At 54.9% G+C, this 16,312-nt stretch overlaps 1 protein-coding gene across 7 annotated transcripts in view; it reads right to left on the reverse strand.

The window, feature by feature from the left end:
* The window catches only part of DENND3 (DENN domain containing 3), a 47,366-nt gene extending 36,969 nt beyond the window's left edge, over positions 1–10,397 (reverse strand). For 5 of the 7 annotated variants that reach the window (XM_085021601.1, XM_085021598.1, XM_021088792.2 and 2 more), the window contains exons 1-5: positions 10,182–10,397; positions 3,260–3,536; positions 2,724–2,839; positions 1,433–1,575; positions 640–751 (exon numbers count right to left, since the gene is read on the reverse strand). Coding sequence is in view for 5 of the 7 variants with exons in the window: in XM_085021598.1 (XP_084877724.1) it covers positions 640–751; positions 1,433–1,575; positions 2,724–2,839; positions 3,260–3,536; positions 10,182–10,283 (750 nt within the window). In the remaining 2 variants the exon portion in view is untranslated. Of the gene's footprint in view, positions 1–639; positions 752–1,432; positions 1,576–2,723; positions 2,840–3,259; positions 3,537–10,181 lie in introns of those variants that run through there. The other 2 variants (XM_085021603.1, XM_085021602.1) reach the window with 2 other exon arrangements.
* Positions 10,398–16,312: the final 5,915 nt, after the last annotated feature.

Below are 16,312 nucleotides of genomic sequence, written 5' to 3' on the forward strand. Positions count from 1 at the left end.
CAGGTTTCATCACCCAGCTTAGCCGGCTGTGGTGTTTCTCAACTACGGGGGAGCGAGGCCTCCCCTTCTGCAGCGGTCCTTCACCCTGAAACCTCCGTGACAAAATAGCCAAGGACATCCTGTTTCACCAAACCCAGCTTGGGAAGTGCTTGTTTACCCATTAAATAACACAATGGCACTGTGAATAACAAAAAGATACAGATAAACCACTCACGTCTTATTACACTAGATAGAAGAAAACATCGAGTTAAACACAACACCCAAAATATTCCAGATAAAAGGGAAACTCGTAACGTAAGTAAACGTTGTGTGTTTTCTGCAAAGCAAGTCATACATTAACACGTTAACGATCAAAGGGGCCTATCACTAGCTCAGCATCTGCTTATCATGAGCCACTCGGCAGAATTCAAGCCCAAATATTTGACTTTAAACCAAAATTTTATTTTTAAATTTTTAGAATATAAATTTTCTAATTTATTTCTACGTTTCTAACCTTTGGAAGTGGTTAGAATGCTTGAGGAACTTGAGAAGCATAATTTAAACAGAGCTAGAACTTAAGGAAATCATTTAAACCATCTTTATCCTCTATGACTTTCACTACTTGCAAAGAAAAAACAAGATAATTCTGGATTTAATTACCAGATGGAGTGGTCCAGGCGGCGGGCTAGGTATTAAAGATAGTTTTGCGGCAAAATCTTTTATGTGATTGTCAACTTCGAAATCTTTACAGAGCTTCAGATGAGTCAATAAACTGAAATTAAAAAAAAAATCAAATCACGAAATAAAAATGAGAATCTAAACGATGACGTTTAGAATGGACAAACAACAAGGCCCTACTGCACAGCCCAGGGAACTGCATCCAGTCGCCCGGGACCGAGCATGACGGAAAATAAGATGAGAGCAACAGAGCGTGTGTGTGTGTGACAAAGTCGCTGTGCTGCACAGCAGAAACTGCACAACATTATAAATCAACTACACTTAAATTTTTAAAAAGGGAATCTAATTGTCACCCTCAGCATTTCTTTTCTTTTTTTTTTATCTTTTTAGGGCCGCACCCGCGGCATATGGAGGTTCCCAGGCTGGGCGTCGAATCGGAGCTGTAGCTGCCGGCCTACACCACAGCCACAGCAACGTGGGATCCGAGCCGTGTCTGCGACCTACACCACAGCTCACAGCAACGCCGGATCCTTAACCCACTGAGCAAGGCCAGGGATCGAACCTGAAACCTCATGGTTCCTCGTCGGATTCGTTAACCACTGCGCCACAACGGGAATGCCCCTCAGCATTTCTCATCAAAGGTGGCATCACTCTGCCAGGAGCTCTAGGGCTTTTCGCCAGCAGGGGAGTCAGACAATGGCATCCCGGCTGCGGGGGCGGGGCTGTGTCTGGAGGGGTGCACGGACCAGGCCCCCAGAGTGTGTGCACGGCTCACCAGGAGAGGCAGTCCTTGAGGGCGTTGTAATAGGGGAACCTGGAGACCACGCACACGGCGAAGGGCACGAAGCAGCCAGCCGCGCCCCCGCTCGGCCCCGACGCCTCCCATTGAGTCTTGCCGTTGTAGAAACAGTGCTTGTCCTGCAGAGAAAGCAACAGCGCCGTCACCTCCCCACCAGGCAAATCCCAGGCTGCATCTTCAACAGCACGGGCCTCTCCGGACAGAGAGGGAACCGCAGGACTGCTCTCCCCCGGCCTGCCCGGCCCCTCCCCCCAGCTTCACTGCCCGTCCAGGTGAGCACCGGCCTTACTGCCAGTGCTGCTGGGGCCCCAGGGGGAGCTTGCGCTGATGAGGGAGGTGCTGGGTCACAGGGCTGGTGAGACAGCCCCCCCCCGTGGAGAAGCCCACGGCCCTCAGTGAGGAGGAGCACACGGTTAGACCACAGTGAGCCACAAGGAGGGCCGCGGACTCTGCTTACAAGGAAAAGACAGCTTCAAGGGCATCACGGACCAGAGGCGGGAGCAGGAGGGGCCTCGGCTGTGCGGGGACCTCGGCCATGGAGCAGCACAGCTCTCTGCGCATCTTACAAGGGGCACCGTGTCCGGGCCACCATCTGGGCCCCAAGGGAGGGTCCCATGGGGCTGGAAGCAGGCGGCCGAGCCCTCCGTACCTTCTGGCCCATCGTTCCCTACAAGCTCTCCAAGGCCGGCTGGTTCACACACAGCGGCTCTGCCCAGAAAACGGGCCCCAAAGGCAAGTGGCCAAGTCAGCCTCTCCAAACCCAAGGCCCGGACCTGCCCCACGCAAAAAGTGGGAACCGCCCAAAGGTCCGTCAGCTGAGGAACGGATAAGCGGAACGGGGTTCGTACACACCGTGGAGCATCACTCAGCCGTGAAAGGGAATGAAGCACGGAGACAGGTGCTCCAACAGGGACCAAGTCTGAAAACACTGTACGGAGTGAGAGAAGCCCGATATAAAAGGGCCACACATCGTGTGGTGCCACGTACATGAAATGCCCAGACGCAGCAAAGCCCCAGAGGCAGAAAGCAGTGAAGGCGCCAGGAGCCGGGGGCAGCGGGGTCCCTGCTGACGGGGCAGGGCTGCTTCTGGGGTGAGGGACCCACTGCAGGACCCAGCCATGGTGCGGGTGACACGACCCTGCGAATGTGCCTTAACGCCACTGAACTGTACATCTTTCACGGTTAAAATGGTGATTGTGACACGAGTTTCACCATGACTACAAAAACACGACCCAGACCAACCCCAGAGGGCGCGGGAAGCACGTACGTGCAGGGGGCGGTAGTACTGGGCGACCACGCCGTGGGTCCTATTGCCGCAGACGTCGGTCAGGACCAGAAAGTGGACGCGGTCCTCCTCGGGCTCCGAGGCCACACGCACGCCCCCTGCACACAGAGAAAAGGAAAAAGACTCCTCATTCCGGCCGCGTGGCATCCCCCCCACCATGGGGCCTGGTGTCCCTCAGCTGCAGGGCGCGTCCCTCTCTGCCGGGCCGCCACGCCCTTTGGCGGCCAGGAGAGCGAAGCTTCAGGCGTCCCCGCCCTCTGCGCCCAGCTCTGTCCCCGCGCGCCAGGTGGCAGCTGTTCCCCGAGCCCGGCAGGGAAGGGGTGTCCCAGCCTAGCCGGGTTATGACCCCATAGGCGAGGAAACCGCATCAGTGTCCCGGTGGAGACTCCGGACAGGTCCTTCTGGGAGTCCTCAGTCTGGGTCTTCTAGAACGTTTCTCAAAGGCCAGGGAGAAGAGGACCGGCCTGCTGGGCCCAGGATCTGGCCGGCCCCGGGCGGGCGGGCGGGCTTGTGCGCACCTGGGAAGCACAGCTGCGGCAGGGCCAGCAGGTCCACACCGTCGGGGATGCCCGTGTCCTCGGGCTCCGCGCCCCGGGGGCCCCTCCCGGGCTCGGCTCTGGGCCGATCTCGCTTCCTCCGGAAGGAGCGCCGCTTGGCCTTGCCCAGAGTCCCGCTGCTTGCGCCGGCCGCCGCCGCTGCTGCGCTGTCCTCCTTGCTGACAAACGGAGGCACGAAGACGGACAGGACCTCCGGGGCGAGAGAGGGCGGGCTCTTGGCTCCCTTCTTCTGGGCCCCCTGGAGCAGACAAAGTGAGGTCACACGGCCGCCTCGGAGCACCCGCTGCCTGTTTCCCCGCCTCGCTAGCCCCGAGCGCTGGCTTTGCCCGCCAGCCGCTGGTGACGGTAAAGGCATTGCTCTGAGGGACTCTCCGCCCCACATTCAGCAGGTCACAGGCCTGGCCCCTAGCTGCTAACGTGGACACCACACCAGCCCTCAGCTCCTGGGGCCGGCACCGCATCGGGGACCCGAGTTCAGGTCCCAGCATCACGGGAACCACAGCAGCAATTACCCAGTCCCTCTGAGCTTCCAGGGAGTGAAGGAGGGTCCTCAGCCCCCCAAGAAGCCCCCGTGTCCCCTAGGGCGTGATCGTTCTGTCACCTCAGCCCTGGGAGGACGCGATGCGGGTTAAGGAAGGCCCTGAAGGGCCCAGAGAGGAGAGGCCGCCTTCTCCACCCAACTGACCGGTCCAGGGATCCATCAAAGGGGCTCCCGCAGCCTCAGCTCTTTAACTTGGTCCAAGATTTGTTTAATCTTTTATCTTTTCATTCTTCCTCCCATAACATGAAACACCTTCTATCTCTTTTCTATCAAACTAAATATCTGATAGAGTCCTGCCTAGTGAGTCAGGACCAAACAAGCATTGATGTCAGGCTGACTTCGGTTCTTCCAAGAAAGGGGTAGGAAAGGCAGCCTGTGAGACGGATCGGAGTGGCTCAGCGGCTCCAGACGGGCAAGATTAAAGCAGGATCCTCTCTGGCTATGAAAGCCCCGGGGAGGCACACGGTGGCCAGGACAATGGAGGAGAGGCTCATCCAGGGCCTTTGAGGGACCCTAAAAATGGCCCCAGGAAGAACACCACTGTCACCAGGAGAAACGTGACCCTGACTGGCAAAAAAGGAATAGCCAACATCAGCAGTGAGGTAAGACTCAGCGGTACCAACAGGAGACTCGTAGACTTAACAGAATTTCTACAATGATGGTGTTTTCAGCCAGTAAATACACTCTAAACTCAGTAAGCTTTTTTTTTTTTTCCCCATCTTTTCTAGGGCCGCACCCATGGCATATGAAGGTTCCCAGGCTAGGGGTCTAATCAGAGCTGTAGCCGCCAGCCTGCACCACAGCTCATGGCAGTGCCGGATCCTTAATCCGCTGAGCAAGGCCAGGGATAGAACTGGCAACCTTATGATTCCTAGTCGGATTCGTTAACCACTGAGCCACGACAGGAACTCCAATAAGCTTATTTTTAAGCTATATGATTTGAAATCAGATAACACGGGGGGGGGGGGGTCTGTTTGGGTTTTTTTGTTTTGTCCTTTTAGGGCCACACCCATGGCATATGGAAGTTCCCAGACTAGGGGATGAATCAGAGCTGCACACACACCACAGCCACAGCAACATGCGATCCAAGCCGCAGCCGTGACCTCCACCGTAGCTTGTGGCAACTTCAGATCCTTAACTCCCTGAGCAAGGCCAGGGATTGAGCCCACATCCTCCCAGACGCTATATCAGGTTCTTTTTTTTTTTTTTTTTTGGTCTTTTGTCTTTTTTGTTGTTGTTGTTGCTATTTCTTGGGCTGCTCCCGCGGCATATGGAGGTTCCCAGGCTAGGGGTCAAATCGGAGCTGTAGCCACTGGCCTACACCAGAGCCACAGCAACGCGGGATCCAAGCCTCGTCTGCAACCTACACCACAGCTCACGGCAACGCCGGATCATTAACCCACTGAGCAAGGGCAGGGACTGAACCCGCAACCTCATGGTTCCTAGTCGGATTCGTTAACCACTGCGCCACGACGGGAACTCCTATATCAGGTTCTTAACCCACTGAGCCATAAAAGAAACTTCCCAGATATTACTTTCTTTATAGCTGGGGGGAAAAGTTAATGCCAGTAGGAACCGAGACCCAACATGGGAAATCCCTATTATTGCATAATTTAAAAACCTTTTTATCAGGCATGAAAGGAATCCTTTTCTTCAATTATATGGAAACTTGTCTAAAACCTTCCTATCAAAGTCTAGCAGTTCGGACCTAATTCACTATGAAAATATGCTTGTCCATTTCCTCCTCACGTGGAATGTGGTACCCACAGGGACTGGGCCGTACACGCCACACTGTGGAACACCTCCTGGAATAAACCACAGAGGAGCACATTGAGACAGCTGATGGCCCCTCTTCCTGCAGCTTCCTGAGCCCCCTCCCCTGCCCCCCACAGCTTCACCCCTCCTGCAGCTCCTTGGTGGCCCCCAGCAGACCCCTTCTGCCCAGCTGTGACCCTGGGGCCAAGTCCTAGGTACCAGTCCCCCCTTGAAGACTGGCCTGTGGGGGCATTTCAACACTCCCGCGGTTCCGTCCATGCAGGGAAACAGCTCCCAGGGTCCTGTCCCGTTCCAGCTGCCTCCCAATACACCCAGTGTCCTGCAACTTTCCGTTTCAAAAATTAAGCTCGCGCTCGTTTCCAAAAAGCCAGGCTTCCCCCTCTGCACTCCCCTCTGTGACGAAGACGGCGCCTCGCGGGCCTCAAGAGCGGGGCCAGCACTGCGGCCCTCAGTCTCCGCCGGGACACCCACACCCCCGGCCGTGGGCCTCAGGAAGGCCTCTAAAACCAGCCCAGCTTCTGCCCCACCTGTTCCACACGTGCGAACCCACAGATCAGATTAGGTACAGATTCACCACCAACCGATCGCTCACAGTCACCACCCTGAGAACAACCCTCCTCCTCCCACCTGCACCCCCGTCCACTCTCCCAAAGGGGGTCCCCTGTCTAGAGAGCCACGTGACTCGTCCCTCACCAGCCCCAACAGCAGTGCCTCCCGCCGCCTGGTGCCAGCCTTTTACCCTGGAGAACCAGCCCCGCAGAACCACCTCTGTCTGTCTGTCAGACCAAACACGGGGGCTGGTTTCTACACGTTACCCTCATGGCTACATATTCCCAGGCAGGTGTCACGTGCACATGTGTCTGGGAACAGGCTGACCACCTGCACCGGTGGTGCACCTGGGCAGGCCAGCCAGCGCCCCCAGCCTCGGTCACCTCCACACATGTCCTGTGTTGCCATGCTGTGCTTCCCCCTGCCCTGCACTCCGCCTGGCTGGTGCCCTGCCCACTCCTCACCCCATCTCCTCACCAGCAACCCCCTTTCCTCACCCTGCTGCCAGGCCCACCCGCCTCTTTCAGCCATCACACCCTGGCCCGTCACCTACCGGAACGTCGCCATCCAGAGCCCACCTCCTCTCCCCCAGCCTCCGAGCGCATCATCACTGCCCTACGCAGTGGTACCATCTCACCCCCAGATGGCCGGGCGGGGTGAGGCAGAGCTATGCTGCCTCCTCTCCCCAACCCTCCAGTTGGCACAGAGGATGCTCTCGGGGGAGGCCGTCTGTCCATCCATGCCCTGGCACTCGAGATCTTTTAGAGGCGTGCTCAGCCTGGATGGAACACTCATCATGACACTAAAGTCCCTCAGCTCGGCAAATTCCCAATACTTGCCATTCGTCACCGAAAGCCATGTGGCCACAAGCCAGCCAATCTGGCATTTAGCTGTTCATTATGCATCTGTCTTTTTTTTTTTTTTCTTTTCCCAGAATGGAAATCCCTGTTATCATCAGATTAGATAAGCAACACAGTCTGATTTTTAAAAATAATCACGGTATAAAAATAATAAAGGAGACAACAGTAGAAAGGAATGTGGTAACCCCATGACTCAAAGGTAACACTCTGCCTGTGGATACGTGCTTCCCATTTTTAAAACGTATTATTTCAAAAATACAATCCTCATGTTTAAATGATTTCATTAGCTTTAAGCCCCACCTAACAGTAAGTGTGCTGACTCCCCTGTTGACACTTTAGAGTGTCACACTGTGTGACCGACCATTCAGCACTGCATTTGCCCAGTCCCCTTCTGAGTCTTCCTCCCTCTCAACAGGCAGCAAGGAAGTCTTCCCCCGTGGGTAGGTGCCCACCTTCTCCCTCCCTAACTAGAATTAACTCCTGAGCAGCCCTGCACCCCAGAGGGTTCATGTGTTACTTTCCATACATGTTGCAACTGCCTGCCCCACCCTACGCCCACGCCCACCCCCTGCCCTGAAGATGAAATCCATTTCCACAGACCCCGCCCAAGGCAGTTTTCTACTCTTCCCTCCCAGACCCTGACTTGGTAAAAGTAAAAACCACACCACTCAAATGCATTGGAAGCACTGCGGAATGACCTAACGGCATTGATCTTCACTACCGGACTGCTTGTCATTTGTGAAATAAGACAGAGATTTTTTGAATGCTCTAGAACTGCACTGTCCAACCTAGTTGCCAGCAGCCATATGTGACCATTTAAATTAATTAAAATTAAATGAAATATAAAAATCCAGTTCCTCAGTGGCACTAGCCACACTTGAAGCACCAGGAAGCCCAATGTGGACTGCTGCTACCATACTGGATTGCAGAGATGAATAACACTGGTTGTCATCATCTGGAAGCTTCTGTTGGACAGAGCTGCTCTAGAAACTGGAAGCCAGTGTACTCTCCACTGAAAAAACACATCAAAACGTGCCTTCACACACAAGATGTATGCCAGGGGCCAACACTATGAAAGCTCTTTTCCCCACCCAGGGATGAGTTTGTGATGGGTCCCTCCCATCCTGTATCCAGTCTCCATAGCAACCAAGAAGGGAGGGAAAGGTAACTGACTAGTAACTGGGGAGCAGTCTTGACTGCTGTATTGTCCAATGCTTTGCCACTAACCTCAATAAAGCAAACACCACCCCTCTAGGCAATAAATAAAAAGTTAGGACACTGCACTATTCTATCATGAAGCTAAATATTTCTCATACCTCTGGGTTTCTGTTTTCAAGTGTCCCCAAATCAGAATCACCTGAATCAGAAAGGAACGGCAATTTTTAAAAGTAAAATTAGAAGTTATTCAAAAGCCTCAGACACTCAAAAATAGAAGAGCTATAAAGATAAAACTGAATAAATGAAATCCTATGCTTGGTTAATTGCACTATTAATTTCGGTCTTACAAGCAGAATGTCACTCCAGCTCACAACACTCCTCTGCTCTTCAACTATTTTTCCCTCCACATTTTGCCAAACCCCTAACAGAATCAGGTTAAGACTAAAGAGGATGAAGGTTAAAAGGCAGAGTGGCAGTGGCCAACTGCCCACTCAACTTGGGAAATGCTGCAGCCGCTAAACTAAACGTTCGGTTCAGGAAAGTACCACCATAAACGTTCCAGCTGATTCATCCTGTTCACATCGTGACAACTAATAGACATGTTGTAATCACCCAAGAAGCAAAGGCGCCTAACTTCAGAGAAGACCGCAAATGAAAGCAGATCACTTCCCATCAGGAGAAAAGGAGGCGGGAATGCCATTTGGCCCTGAGAGCCACAGGGACACCTCAACTCAATCCACAAGGGTCGGGGGACAGAGACCAGAGGGGACCCAGGCATTATGGAGGCTCAAGGAATAAGAAGGGGAGGGAAATGTAGAAATGGCCTTTTTTTTTTTTTTTTGGTATTTTTAGGCACATGGAGGTTCCCAGGCTAAGGGAGCAATGCGGGACCCTTAACCCACTAAGCAAGGCCAGGGATCTAACCCGAAACCTCACAGTTACTAGTTGGATTCGTTTCCACTGTGCCACAACGGGAACTCCTAGAAATCGTCTTAATTGGCTTTATAATAGAGCCAAGGAGTTGAGACCAAGACACTATCAGACATTTGTCCGGTTGATTTGTTTGCCACATTTCACTCCTGTTGGTGAGGCCCATTCAACCCTGCCGTCTTAAACTCAAATGCCTTTCTATGCATTTCCGTGCTGTCCCCTGGAACAGGACGAAAGGAAGCCAGCGCCCAGATAACTGGGCAGGAGAGCACAGGGGGCATCAACCCCAACGGAGCAAAATGACAGGGGCACAGACATCAAGGCCAAGGGGGAAAGGGGCCACAGCCCCACTGCAAAGAGAGCCAGGGTTTCAAAAAAAGGGACAACACAGGGAAGACACAAGGAGAAGGAGAGTGTCTGAAGCTGTGGTTCCCAGGAGGAGACAGGAGCTTGTCGCTCTGGCTGCCAGGATGCAGGGCGGGGAACAGGGGGAGGTGAGCTGCAGGTGTTTTACAGCAGGGAGAAGAGCAGCTCGTTTCATCGCACAGCGACGAAACGCAGAATACATGAAGTCGGCCCTCAAGTCTAGAACTTAAAATATCCTTATGCTACGCCTTAAACAGGAGACAGTGACACTGTGCAGTGGGTGAAATCATTCCCTAGCGGCCGGGGATTCGGTCCTGAAGGCCGAGGAGCTCCGGGTGGCCCGGCCGCGTCTTCACCTGGCCCAGGTGGGCGTCCTGAGACCAAGGAGCGAAGCACTTAGGCAGCGCCCAGACCAACGGAGCGCGCTCCTCGGCCGTCTTCGAGGAGCGGCTCCAGCGGGCCCCACCTGAGAGCCGCTCGCCACTCCCCCGCGGCTGGGAGGACGGCTGCTGCTCTCGCTCGGGGCCGGCTGGAGGTGGCCGGCGCGGCCAGCTCTCGGGCGCAGCGTCCCCACCCCGCGGACGCCGGGGGCGCGGTGCCACCGCACGCGGCGGGGGTCTCGGGGCCCGGCTCTGCGTCTCCGCTCTCCCGACGCCGCCGCCCGGCCGCCCCGCCCGCGTCAGGGGCCCCGCCGGACCCTTACCTGCTCGGGGCCGCGGAGGCTGTCCCGCGGGGGCCCCAGGAGCGCGCACAGCTCCAACAGTCCCCAGGGCAGCTCCAGGTGCTGCGGCGCGGCCTCCGCCATGACTGCTCCACGGCCGCGGCCGGCTGGGCGCACCCCGTGGCCGGCTGGGCGCACCCCGCTCGGGCGCCTCGGGCTACCTGGCCCCGACCCCGCGCCGCAGCCGCGCCTCCGCCCGCCGCCTGGCCCAGCGCCCGCGCGACGAGCAGCCGGAGGCGGGAGCGCCGTCCGCGGGGCGGGGCCTGTGGGAGGGGCGGGGCCTGTGGGAGGGGCGGGGTCTGGGCGGCGGCGGGACCTGGAGTTCCCGAACCGGGAGGGGCGGGGCCTGGTGGGGAGGGGCGGAGCCTGGCGGGGCCCGGAGGGAGGTCGTCATTTCCGAACCGGCCCGGCGGGCCCGGGCGCGTGCGCGGCGTCTGCAAGCCCAGCCCCCTTCGTCGGCCCGGTCTCTCTCTGTCCGCTCCCCCTCCCGGGGGAACCGAGGAAGGGGTGGGCGAGGTCCTCAGGTGGCGCAGGAGGGCGCCAGCCCCACGGGCGGAAGGTGCGGGAGTGTCTTACTCCCGCAAGGCCCCGGACCCTCCCTGGAAGGACTAAGGCCAGGGCCCCTCCTGCCGCCGCCGACTCCGGGAAGCCCTCCTTCGCGCAGGGCTGCGAAATTGGCCGGGTGTGGGTGGCAGGAAAGGCAGACGGGGAAAGAGTGCCTGGTTAAGAACTCTGGGTTGTAACCTAAGGCTATTCATGTTTGCTTGGAGGTTGAGTAAAGTAGGAAAGGGGGCGGGGGTGGGCGCCGCTAGAATGGAACCCGGGGAGTGATGGAGTGAGGGGGTCTGAAGATGAACAGGGACCCTCCCCCGCCAGCTCCAGGCCTGGCTTGATCCCAAAGGCTGGGGCTGGTCTGGGTGCCAAGACACAGAACTTGGAGGCGACCCAGGTCCGCGGTTCTGGCTTTGCCTCTTGGGCAGCAGCTATAAAACCGAGTGTGAAATGATTCCAAAGGAACTTTTCTAGTTCTAATAATCTATGATTCTTTTTTGAAAAATCTGAAATGTTTAAGTAATAGTGTCAGGGGGGTGCGCTGCATCCAGAGGCAGGATTCCTTCATCCCTTCCAGCCTGGTGAGGCCACTCAGAGGATTTGTGTTTCAGGATTAAGTCACCTGACGATCCTGAGTCACAGCTGGTTCTTACTCAGGTCTGGGGGCTGCCCAGAATCCCTGGCTCTCATCTGTGAGCTGTGACCAGTGGCTGCAGCCACTGACTTCAGAAGAAGGACAGATTTTGCTCATACTGGCCTGGCTCTCTCTGCCTTGTTCTGGTTGTTGGTGGCCTCAGCAGAGGGCAGAGTGGAGTCTGCCCCCTGGGTATCCACAGTGCTCAGGAAAAACACCTACAGATGCCGTTAGAGGTGCGACCCGCCCTCGAAAGGCAGCAAAGACCCAGGCTGGCATATGGCCCCTGTGCAGGCTGTGACAGCCAAGCTCCTCAACGGCCTTAAGCCTTGGCTTCCTGTTTGTCCAAACACCTCAGGCGTGGCCAGGATTGTCGGTGGGGACCCAGGGAGGTTCAAGCAGGAGCAGGTGTCCCTTTTCCTCCATGAACTGGAGGGTTTAAGGAAGGGAGCTCCAGGTCGGATGGGATGGGCTCCTAGCTTTTTCATTTGTCCCTGTTGCTCATTCTGCAGGGACTTCCAAAGTGCCTGCGGAAAGGTTTGCCCCAGCCTTGGCAGTGTGCTAATGAGGTTGGAGAGAGAAGCGGAGATAACCAGCAACCAAAATCCCAGGAGCAAGAAAGGGTCACTTAGCGATGCAGATAAGGGGACGAGAGGAGAGGGAGGAGCAAAGCCTGGCTGACCAGAGCACCTGCCCAGGCGGGGGTATCGCCGAGGCACCTGAGAGTCAGGGAAAGCACAGCTCAGGTTGGCTAGAGAACGTGCTGGCACAGTGCCCGCCGTACAACAGGCTTTTCCTGAGTCGGCTACCCCTCCCCTTCCTCCCCAGCCTGTGGAATTTGTTTGCTGTTTTGTCCAGCTCTCGGGGATTACTATGCAGTACTATGAAAATACTTTGCCAACCCTAAAGAATTGATACAGAAATAGGGGGCGAGCACAATGCTGTGACTCAATGACACTAAATGTTCCCTTTGAAATGGTTATTTCTCAGGTGAGGAATTTCACCTCGATCAATTATTTTTTTAATGGCATTTATGAGGCCTGCAGCCTGTCAACACTTCTTTGGGCATTGTAGAAAGGGTTTAGGCATGAACCACAATTCTTTTGAAAAAATATTGGGGGTTGAGGGGAGAGCGTCATAACATTGGATTTGGCAGTGATTCCTTGCATATGACATCAAAAGCACAGGCAACGGAGGAAAAATAGATGAATTCACCAAAACTAAAAACTTTTGGTGCATCCACGGGCACTCTGAAAAAAGAGAAAAGGCAGCAACCTGCAGAACAGGAGAAAATGTTTGCAAATCATATAGCAACTAAGGAATTAATATTCTACAGCTTAGCAACAAAGGAACCCAGTTTTAAAACTGGACAAAGGCTTGAACAGGCATGTCTCCAAAGAAGGTATACAGATGGCCACAAAGCCCAGGAAAAGGCACCAGAGAGACACAAATCAAAACTCCAGTGAAACACCACCTCACACCCATTAGGAGGGTCACCATTAAACAAACCAACCAACCAACCAACTCAGAAATAGCCCGTGTTGGCCAGGATATGGAGAAATTGGAATGCTTGCGCATTCTGGTAGAAATGTAAAATGGTACAGCCAGTCACTGCGGAAAATGGTTTGACTGCCCCTCAAAAAATTAAAAATAGAATTACCATTTGATCCAGCAGTTCCACTTCTGGGTGGGTGCCAAAAAGAACTGAATCAACTATAATAAAAAAAAATCAACTATAATAAAAAATTTTTTAAAAAGGAATTGAAACCAGGGAGTTTAAGAGGTGTTTGTACACCCACGTTCCCAGCAGCATTTTTCAGAATAACCAAAAGGTGAAAACAACTCAAGTGTCCCTCAATGGACAGACGGATAAAGAGATTTTTTTTTCAATGAAAACTGGGAGCCCACTCTAGTTCACACATCTATCCACGGTTTAGCACACGGGTGCACGGCTTTCTCAACTTTTTCCTATGCTCTTCAGAGCCATACGTGAACGTGAAGTGGTATCTTGATATGCGGATATAAATCTACAAGTTCAACCAATTTATTCGACATTGTGGTTGGTGTGTGAAAGTGAAATGGTCTCCAGTTTAAAAACCTCACAGCGACAGCAACAAAAGTAGGGACATATGTGTGGGACGATCAGTGTTCTGCTCTAGAGCAAAGTCGCTTTGTCCCTTGAAGAAACGGAGGAAGGGTGCTGGTGACCCGTAGGAGCTGCCCATGTGACAGCATGTGGACAGACCAGCCATCTGTCACCCCTGCATTAAAAGTCAAACCCTGCGGTGCAATGGGATCGGCAGTGTCTTAGGAGCACTGGGACGCAGATTTGAACCCCAGCCCGGCACGGTGGATTAAGGAGCTGGCATTGCCACAGCTGCAGGCTAGGTGGCACCTGCAACTGGGATCTAATCCCTGGCCCAGAACTCCATATGCTGCGGGTGGCCAAAAAAAAAGTCCCCGGGAGCCCCAGTTGAGTGCCACAGCTCCACCTCTCCCTGTGCCCCTCCTGTGCTCCCCAGACTCTCATCAGCGTCTCCCCCACCCCCAAACATGGGGCATTTTCAGTCTTCCCTGCAGGCTGCCTAGGAAACACGTTCCCCGCTCTGGCCTGCACCCACCCCAGGTCACCTTCCTCCCCCCCCACCCCCCGTGGGAAGCTGGACTCCCCTCTGAACTCCAGAACCCTCTTCTCTGGATTCCAGCCTCCTTCTCAATTGCCAGCTGCAAATCCCAGTTCCAGTATTTGCTATGTATTTGATCCTGGACAAGCTACTTCATCCCTCTGGGCCTCAGTTTCTCATCTGTTAAATGGGGATACTCATAGAAGGTAATATGATAGTACCTACTTCGCAGGCTTGTTCTGAGGGTCCAGGGTCACGGAGACTACCGTTGATGGCACAGTCTCACTGTCTCCTATCAACACTGACAGGAATTGTTCACAGCCCCCCCCCCAGGTGATGGCAGGTAGGGACCAGGTCACGTTGACACACATAACCCCAAAGTACCTGGCCCGAACACCCACACGCAGCAAGCACGCGGTACCTGCTCTCTGAGGCACTCAGCAGCCTTCGGAGGCACTTTACCAGGTTACAACTCTTTTTCAAACATTTAAATTACTTTTCCTCACAAAAACTTTGAGGAAGGGGTTAGCTGGTTCTCCACACAAAAATGTGAGCCGAGCTTCAACACTTCTTGGGAAAGTGCAGTCACAAATCCGTAAGCCAAGAAAAAGACAGTCCAGGAAAACAGTTTTCTGCTGGAAATGAGGGACCAGCCTGTGGAGAGAAGAATGTTTAACACTTAGAAATCAGAGGTAACCCTCCACACTCAAGCCCCTCATACTGGCTGTCTGAGCGAGGATGTCACGTCCCCTCCCGAGCCTGGGTTTGCGCATTTCTCTCCGGGTGTTTACTGAGCACCTACTTGTGCCTGGTCCTGTTAATAGCCAGGAACCCAAAGAATAAAATACAAAATATCATCTACCTGGACTTGCTATTCCCATCATGGCTCAGCAGAAACAAATCTGACTAGCATCCATGAGGACACAGGTTCGATCCCTGGCCTCGCTCCGTGGGTTAAGGATCTGGTGTTGCCGTGAGCTGTGGTGTCAGTGGCAGACACAGCTCAGATCCTGAGTTGCTGTGGCTGTGGTGTAGGCTGGTGGTCACCGCTCTGATTTGACCCCTAGCCTGGGAACTCCCATATGCTGCAGGTGTGGCCCTAAAAAGACAAACACATGGGCACACACATGAGTTCCCACTGTGGCGCAGCAGAAACCCGATCAGTATCCAAGAAGATTCAGGTTTGATCCCTGGCCTCAGTGGATTAAGGATCCGGTATTGCTGCGAGCTGCGGTGTAGGCTGGCAGCTGTAGCTCTAATTTGACCCCGAGTCTGGGAACTTCCATATGCTGCACCTGCGGCACTAAAAATGAAATGTGTATATATATATATTTTATATATATTTATAGAGACAAGCCCCTCCCCTGCCCAGGGAAGTCCCAGTACAGCAAATGTGTGTTCAGTGGAGGGTGGGAAGCAGAAGTTGTTTGGAATTGGGGGAAGTGCCCCAGGGAGACTCAGGCAAGAGAAGAACCCCAAAACCCACCTTGAAATGTAAAGAGGCTTTTTCCCAGGGGAAAGAAGCCCAGAGGGCACAGCAGGCAAAGCAGAGGGAACAGTGTGGTGTGTGTGCAGAGGCCTGGGAGCAGGCACTTGGATCCCGCAGCATGGGAGCTGGTGAGGGACAGGTCTCATGCCCCCTGCTCTGCCCCAGCCCCTGCGACGGCCCCCAGTGCATTCCTCGGGGAGGGCTGAAGGCGGCTGGAGAGGGGGCAGGACCAGACCGGGAAGGCTGGGGCACCACCCACGCTCAGGAGGCAGGCATCTACCTGGGGATCAAGGCAAGCAGCTGAGGACTTTGACCAGGAAAGGAAGGGCCCAGAGAGGTACTTGAGAAGGCTGAGTCGGGCTGCAGAGCAGAGACGGGAAATGGAACGGGCACAAAAGGTCTCTTCACACCTGCCGCAGGAAGGAATCCCATGGAAGGATTCAGCAACCCCCCCACCAGGCCCTTCCCCAAACTGTGGAGGACAGCGGGTTGGCCGCAGGCACCCCAGGCAATGTAAGCCACAGCCCGGTTTCAAACCCCGCCCCCGCCCCCGCCCCCCGGCTGATGCTACATTTTGTCAGTTGCGCCTTCAGCCCTCCCCGAGGAATGCACTGGGGGCCGTCGCAGGGGCTGGGGCAGAGCAGGGGGCATGAGACCTGTCCCTCACCAGCTCCCATGCAGCGGGCTCCAAGTGCCTGCCCCCAGGCCTCTGCACACACTTTCCTCCCTCACGTGAAAACATGGAGCTCCGCCTGACAACTTGACAAACGTTTCCTGCCCACTGGGTGCCAACCCCTGTCGCTCCCAACGGCTC

Source organism: Sus scrofa, chromosome 4 (genome assembly GCF_054392235.1).
Source record: "Sus scrofa isolate SSC_HxYL_T2T_F1_AM1 chromosome 4, Sscrofa_HxYL_maternal_Yorkshire_Landrace_v2.0, whole genome shotgun sequence".
NCBI lineage: Eukaryota > Metazoa > Chordata > Mammalia > Artiodactyla > Suidae > Sus > Sus scrofa.